Source organism: Myotis davidii, unplaced genomic scaffold (genome assembly GCF_000327345.1).
Source record: "Myotis davidii unplaced genomic scaffold, ASM32734v1 scaffold170, whole genome shotgun sequence".
NCBI classification, from domain to species: Eukaryota; Metazoa; Chordata; class Mammalia; order Chiroptera; family Vespertilionidae; genus Myotis; species Myotis davidii.
Genome location: NW_006282528.1, coordinates 2,171,748 through 2,178,973, shown reverse-complemented (window position 1 = coordinate 2,178,973; position 7,226 = coordinate 2,171,748). Strand labels below are relative to the sequence as shown.

Sequence of the window (7,226 nt, the reverse complement as noted above, 5' to 3'; positions counted from 1 at the left end):
TATCTTCTTTAATCCAATCTGTGTGTGTATTGCATTGTGTGTGCGTGTGCATGTGTGCGTGTGTGTATGTGTGTGTATGTGTCTCTCTGTGTGTGCACGCGTGTGCATGCCTGTACATGCATGTATGTGCGTGTCTGTGTGCGTGCGTGTTCACGTGTCTGTGTGTGTCTGTGTGTGCGCGTGTGCGTGTGTGTGTTCCGCTCCCCGCTCCCACAGGACGCAGCCCCCCGTGGAGGAGGGGGCGGGGCCTCTCCCGGCCCAGAAAGGTCAGGAGGCCTCGGGAAGGTCACGGGTGCTTCCCCTCCTGCTGAGCGGCCACAGGGGCTCAGTGGGGCCTGGTGGTGGGGAAGCAGCGCAGTTTTTTCTCCCCGTGGAGGAAGAGCTTTCTGTTCCCTTTCGTTTTGTTAATCCTCACCTGCGGGCATTTCCCACTGATTCTGAGAGAGAATGGAAGGGAGGGAGGGAAGAGAGAGAGAGAGAGAGGGAGAAAGAGAGGAACATGGAGGCCAGAGGCACATCCATTGGCTGCCTCCCCCGTGCCCCCCACTGGGGATGACACCCCAGACCTAGGCATGTGCCCCGACCGGGAGTCAAACCCGTGACCCTTCCCGGCAGAGGCCGACGCTCTAACCGCTGAGAACTGGCCAGCGCAAGATTTCTTTTTTATTTTTAAATATATTTTTATTGATTTCAGAGAGGAAGGGAGAGGGAGATAGAAACATTAGCCATGAGAGGATCATTGGTCGGCTGCCTCCCGCACGTCCCCTGCCGGGGATCCAGTCCACTACCTGGGCCTGTGCCCCGACCGGAAATTGAACCCTGACCTCCTGGTTCACAGGTCGACATCAACCGCTGAGCCACCCGGCCGGGCCCACTTTAAAACTCCAGGGCTCCAGGCAGGTCCCTGGCTGGGCGTCCCCTGGGACACTCCGTCCGGCTGCAGTTACATCTCCTGGGTGGATGCCTGGGACTCGGCTGTTTCCTTAATAAGAGAAGGAGACCCGCCCCTGGCCTCAGAGGGGGAGCGAAGGGCATCCCAGGGCCGAGTGCGGGCAGGCCCGGCTTCTCAGGCGAAGATCCAGGCGCCAGGGCTCCCGCTGCCAACACAGCCTGGAGAGCAGCCGCCGTCACCTAGGGAAACGCAGGCTCCGAAGGCGCTCGCTCAGAGCCAGCGTCAGGCAGCAGCCAGGAGACCAAAACGGAGGGCACCTCGTGTTCACATGCAGGGGGGAGGGGCACCTCGTGTTCACGTGCAGGGGGGAGGGGCGCCTCGTGTTCACGTGCAGGGGGGAGGGCACCTCGTGTTCACGTGCAGGGGGGAGGGGCGCCTCGTGTTCACGTGCAGGGGGGAGGGCACCTCGTGTTCACGTGCAGGGGGGAGGGGCGCCTCGTGTTCACGTGCAGGGGGGAGGGCACCTCGTGTTCACGTGCAGGGGGGAGGGGCGCCTCGTGTTCACGTGCAGGGGGGAGGGCACCTCGTGTTCACGTGCAGGGGGGAGGGGCGCCTCGTGTTCACGTGCAGGGGGGAGGGCACCTCGTGTTCACGTGCAGGGGGGAGGGGCGCCTCGTGTTCACGTGCAGGGGGGAGGGCACCTCGTGTTCACGTGCAGGGGGGAGGGGCGCCTCGTGTTCACGTGCAGGGGGGAGGGCACCTCGTGTTCACGTGCAGGGGGGAGGGGCGCCTCGTGTTCACGTGCAGGGGGGAGGGCACCTCGTGTTCACGTGCAGGGGGGAGGGGCGCCTCGTGTTCACGTGCAGGGGGGAGGGCACCTCGTGTTCACGTGCAGGGGGGAGGGGCGCCTCGTGTTCACGTGCAGGGGGGAGGGCACCTCGTGTTCACGTGCAGGGGGGAGGGGCGCCTCGTGTTCACGTGCAGGGGGGAGGGCACCTCGTGTTCACGTGCAGGGGGGAGGGGCGCCTCGTGTTCACGTGCAGGGGGGAGGGCACCTCGTGTTCACGTGCAGGGGGGAGGGGCGCCTCGTGTTCACGTGCAGGGGGGAGGGCACCTCGTGTTCACGTGCAGGGGGGAGGGGCGCCTCGTGTTCACGTGCAGGGGGGAGGGCACCTCGTGTTCACGTGCAGGGGGGAGGGGCGCCTCGTGTTCACGTGCAGGGGGGAGGGCACCTCGTGTTCACGTGCAGGGGGGAGGGCCACCTCGCCATCACATGTGGGGGGGTGGGGGCAGGGAAGGTCAGTGGCCAGGAAGAGAGGGCACAGAACCAGGCTGGGAGGGAAAGACCGCTTTATTTTTTAAAAAATATTCTAAAATACATCCTTATTGATTTCAGAGAGGAAGGGAGAAGGAGAGAGAGACAGGAACATCAGAGATGGGAGAGAGTCACTGATCACTGAGCCACGCCGGCCGGGCAGTATTGCGCCCTGGTCACCGTGGGAGCGAGTGGCTCATCCTGGTGAGAGTGAGGGCCCCCGAGGGTCTCCAGGCCCCAGAGGGTCTCCAGGCCCCAGAGGGCCACGTACGGAGGAGCCGGCCCCAGGCCATCGGGCTGACACACCCTGGGCCACACTGAGGGACTGTTTGTGGGAGACAGCGTTTTACAGTGGGCCCGCCCGTGTGGCTTGGTGAGCGTTGACCTAGGACCCAGGAGGTCAGGGTTCGATTCCCGGTCGGGGCACAGGCCGGGTTGTGGGCTTGATCCCCAGTGGGGGGCGTGCAGGAGGCGGCTGGTCCATGATTCTCTCTCATCATCGATGTTTCTCTCTCTCTCTGGGGCACGCCGTGGTACGTGGCCCGCACTGGGGGCCGGCTCCTCCGTGGTCCGTGGCCCTCTGGGTGCCTTCCTGAGCCAGGAGTCATCAGAGCCACTGTCCACATGAGACAGCCCGGCCGGTGTTCTTGTTCCCCGGACACAGCAGGGGCCGTGGCGCCGTGTGCCGGACGTGACCTAACGCTCTCGCTGCCGTTCCCCTGCAGACTGCTTGTCCTACTCGGCGTCCCACGTGCTGGCCCGGAGGTGCTACGGGCGGCAGAGATGCCGGGTCCTCGTCGACGACCACGACTTCGGGAGCCCCTGTCTGCCCGGAGCCAGGAAGTACCTCACCGTCGCCTACGCCTGCGGTAAGATCACCCCCTCAGCCCGGGCGGCCTGCCCGGAGGAGGTGGCCATGCAGCTGCCGCCAACCAGCCCAGCGGCTCTGCTCCTGACACTGTCGACCCCCAGAGGGCCCAGGGTCCCTTCCCGGACTTTATTGCTGTCGATGTCGCGCTCACCAGATGAGCAGCCGAGTTTGGTCCAAAGCCGCCTTAAAGCTCTTTAGCAATCGGATCGGCAGCCCAGGGGGAGGGCGGGGAGGGAGCGAACAGGGCGAAGCTGATGTCACCGAGAGCAGCGATCTCCATCTGGGCTCGTAGGAGGCGCCGACGTTTGGGGGGGGGGGGCGTGCGAGGCCACGGGAGCATCGCTGTCCCTCCGGCTGTGCTTTCAGGCCCCAAATGACGAGTTCCCGGGGCTGCAGCCGCCGTTCCAGCCACAGCCCCCGGCCTGAGTCAGCAGGCCCCGTGCCGGCCCCGAGCAGTGAAATACGACAGGACTCGGTTGTCCTGGTGTCCAAGGAACCACGTGCAGGGCCCGGCTCGCAGGACTGCGGTTTTGCAAAACGACTTAAAAGGAAAGCAGCAGCCGGTCTTCTCGGGGGAAAGGCGGGTTCTGGTCCTGGAGCCGGCCGCGTGGACTGTTGTTTCTAAGGAGCATAAAGGCAAAGCCGGCCCCGAGCAGTGAAATACGACAGGACTCGGTTGTCCTGGTGTCCAAGGAACCACGTGCAGGGCCCGGCTCGCAGGACTGCGGTTTTGCAAAACGACTTAAAAGGAAAGCAGCAGCCGGTCTTCTCGGGGGAAAGGCGGGTTCTGGTCCTGGAGCCGGCCGCGTGGACTGTTGTTTCTAAGGAGCATAAAGGCAAAGGGTGAGCCCTGGCCGGTGGGGCTCAGTGGATAGAGCGTCGGCCTGCGGACTGAAGGGTCCAAAATAAATAAAATATATATATTTTTAAAAAGCAAAGGGTGAGCCCAGCCCAGGAGGGTGCTCAGTGGTTGAACACCAACTTAGGAACCAGGAGGTCACGGTTCAATTCCCGGTCAGGGCACAGGCCCAGGTTGCAGGCACCATCCCCAGTGTGGGGGGCGCGCAGGAGGCAGCCGATCCATGGTTCTCTCTCCTCGTCGATGTTTCTGTCTCTCTCCCTAAAATATTAAATATAAACATATTTTTTAAAAGCCCAGGTGGCCTGGTGCTGTCAGCAAGCCCCCGTGGCCCTTCCCTGGGGCCCAAACCGCTAACTGGTCGCAGCGGCTGCACATGCCTTCCTCGTCTAAAGGGGCCTCCCCACCGATGGGGACGTTGGTGCGAGGAGCCCAGAGGCTGTCAGTGAAGAATGTCCAGGCGAATCCCTTAGTGAGCAGTTGGAGCTGGTTGAAGCCGAAAGGGGCTGGGGTGGGAGGTGGGGAGGTTTCCGTGGTTCTCACAGCCTACAGAACAGATGCAGGGGATCCGGGTTCTGGGGACTCAGGGCCTGGAGGGCTTCCCGGGGGAGGTGGCGTCTGAGGCAAGGGAGATGCGCAGTGATGCAGGAGGAGGGCACACGGCACACGCAGGGCTGGGAGGTGAGAGCTGGTGGGGGCTGGGTGGGGTTGAGCCTGGCTCTGCAGGGCACGGCCATGGCCACGGAAGGACTTCCTCAGGGGACACGCCATTTGCATTTTAAAAAGAAGAGCCTCCCTGTTGGAAGCCTTCCTTCCACCTGCTGCTCCGTCCCAGGCTGGGCAGTTTCAGCGTCACTGTGAGCCTCGGGGAGTGCGCGTGGCTGGCCTTCTGCTGCCCCTCACGTAGGCTTTCCTCGGCCGAGGCCTGGAGGCCGGAGCCCTGGGCCAGCTCCCCTCAAGGCTTCTCACCAGACCTGTAGCCGCGGTCCCGGGAGTCACCAGCTCAGGGGGCATGGCCAGCGCCCCCCCCCCACACACACACACATCCTGGGAGCCCAGAACTCATGGGGCCCCAGCCTGGGCAGCTCTCGAGGACCCAGCCGGGCAGGCGGAGGGGCCGGGATGTGGGCAGCAGGGAATGCGGTGCCAGGGTTTGCAGGTGCCCTCGCAATCGCTGAGGGGGAGGAGCAGGTGACAGAGTAGAGTCTTTACGCGCAGAATTCTTAGGCCCGAGTTCACCCTGCGGACGCTTCTCTCTTTTTTCTTTACTGTTTTTTTTTTAATCCTCACCTGGGAATATGTTTATTGATTTAAGAGGAAGAAGAAGAGGAAGAGGAGTGGGGAGGAGGAGGAGGGGGAGGGGGGAGGAAGAGGAAGAAGAAGAAATATCCATCAGTTGCCCCCCGCACCCCCGACCAGGGGTGGAGCCCGAAGCCTGGTGTGAGTCCTGACCAGGACCCGGACCGCGACCTGGTGCACCAACGACGCTCCAACCACCGAGCCCCCGGCAGGCCAGGCTCCTTTCCTAACGGCTCTGCCGACCCAGCTCCACACACAGCTTCCTTCAGGGAGAAATCCAAGGTCCAGTGCCCTCCAGACCCCTGAGACCCACTGGGTCTGGTTTTACCCGCGGACACCAGGGGGCCGGCCTGGGGGCGGCCGAAGTCATAACCCTTAAGGCAGCGGGTTCCCCCAGCGGCCGCCGTGCTGGCTCTGGTCGGGGCACCAGCCTCTCCCGTGGGCTGTCCCCGTGGCGTGGCCGTTTCTGGCAGCTCCGTGTGACGGGATCCGTGGGATCCGTGGTGTCCGCCTGTCACGTTCTGAGGTCCGTCCCCGTGGTGTCGGGTTGTCCTGCAGTGAGAGAGGCACCAGGCTCTGTGGACTTCCTCTCCGGCTGTCGTGGTGAACGCTGCACAGTCTGCCCAGGACGGCCGTTCTGGGGTCGGGCGGTCACCGGCGTGAGTGCCCCTGACGCCCTGTGACCCACACCCCGGCGGGAACTGAGTGTTTAATCTCGTCTCTCTTTCTGGCTCTCAGTGCCCAGGAGCATTCTCACAGCGGTGGACCCCGCCCTCGCTGACCAGGACCCTTCCCTGAGGCAGGAGGACGAGGACGGCGGCCACGGTAACGGGCAGGGCTCGCTGGGGCCTCTCGGCAGGGGCCCGGCCACGGGCGAAGGGAAGGGGTGTCGCGGGCTGTGCGAAGGCGACCCATGGGGGCCAGCACTCATTTCGCTTTTTAAGTTAATCCCAGAATAAGTCCTCCCCGACTCCACTCTCTGTCCTGAAAGAAAAATCAAATCGAAACAGACACCTGCACAGGACACACGCGGGATCCTGCCGGGCTGCTGACGAGCTGATGGCTCTGATCGCGCTGCACCTGGGCGCCCGCCGCCTCCTGGAGGCCCCCAGGGCTTTGGCTCACCGTGGGCCGAGCCTCCGGTCTCATCAGACCCAGGATGGAGCTCTGCCCTCCCTGTAGAAACTGCCCTGTGGAAGCTGTGGAGCTCTGGGCGGGGATAGGTGGTTTTTTTTTCATATTTTTAATGATGTCAGAGAGGAAGGGAGAGGGAGAAAGAGATAGAAACGTCCATGATGAGAGAGAATCTTGCACCGGCTGCCTCCTGCACGCCCCACACTGGGGATCGAGCCCGCAACCCGGGCCTGTGCCCTGACCCGGAATCTACCGTGACCTCCTGGCTCATAGTTCAATGCTCAACCACGGAGCCACGCTGGCCAGGGGGTGAGGAACGTTGTGTGTTACGTCTGTAACCTGGGTGAGGTCTTGGCCCCCTACATGTGAAAACACGCTGGATGTGCACATGACAGGGCAGCACCGAGCAACAGGAACCCTCTCTCAGCTCACGTTTCGGATCATTATGGCCCGGTTCCCCAGCCCCCGGGCTGCCCCGCCCACTGCTCTCTCTAGTCCCGTGACCACCCGCCCCCCAGCAGCCTCCGACCCCGCGCCCTCCTTCCTCTGAGGCTCGGGCCCCATCTGACATGCCAGAGCTCCGTGGATGCCCCCTCAGGAGCCCCGAGCCGGCGCCAACGTGTAGCCAGGATCCGACTGTCGTTTCCGAGAAACGTGACCCAACACGGCCGCCCGTCTCACTGGGGCTGGCTTCCCGGTGCGCACAGAGTCGGACGTTACTAGACGGGACACGCGCGTTGCCGCGGGGACAGGAAAACAGATTCGCTCCCTCGGCCTGGGCGGGTGAGCGGCCGGGGTCGAGCCAACACGGCTTAGTGTTCCCAGGCCCTTCGTGTCTCACGTCTGCGGGGCCACG

General features: G+C 63.5%; 1 protein-coding gene across 1 annotated transcript in view; it reads left to right on the top strand.

Annotated features, from left to right (window-relative positions):
- EVA1C (eva-1 homolog C (C. elegans)) overlaps positions 1-7,226 on the top strand; it is a gene marked incomplete at its 5' end in the record, with an annotated part of 16,393 nt that overhangs the window by 6,579 nt on the left and 2,588 nt on the right. The window contains 3 exons of the mRNA XM_015560266.1: positions 2,906-3,076; positions 5,975-6,067; positions 6,895-6,900. Coding sequence (XP_015415752.1) covers positions 2,906-3,076; positions 5,975-6,067; positions 6,895-6,900 — 270 coding nt within the window. The remainder of the gene's footprint in view (positions 1-2,905; positions 3,077-5,974; positions 6,068-6,894; positions 6,901-7,226) is intronic.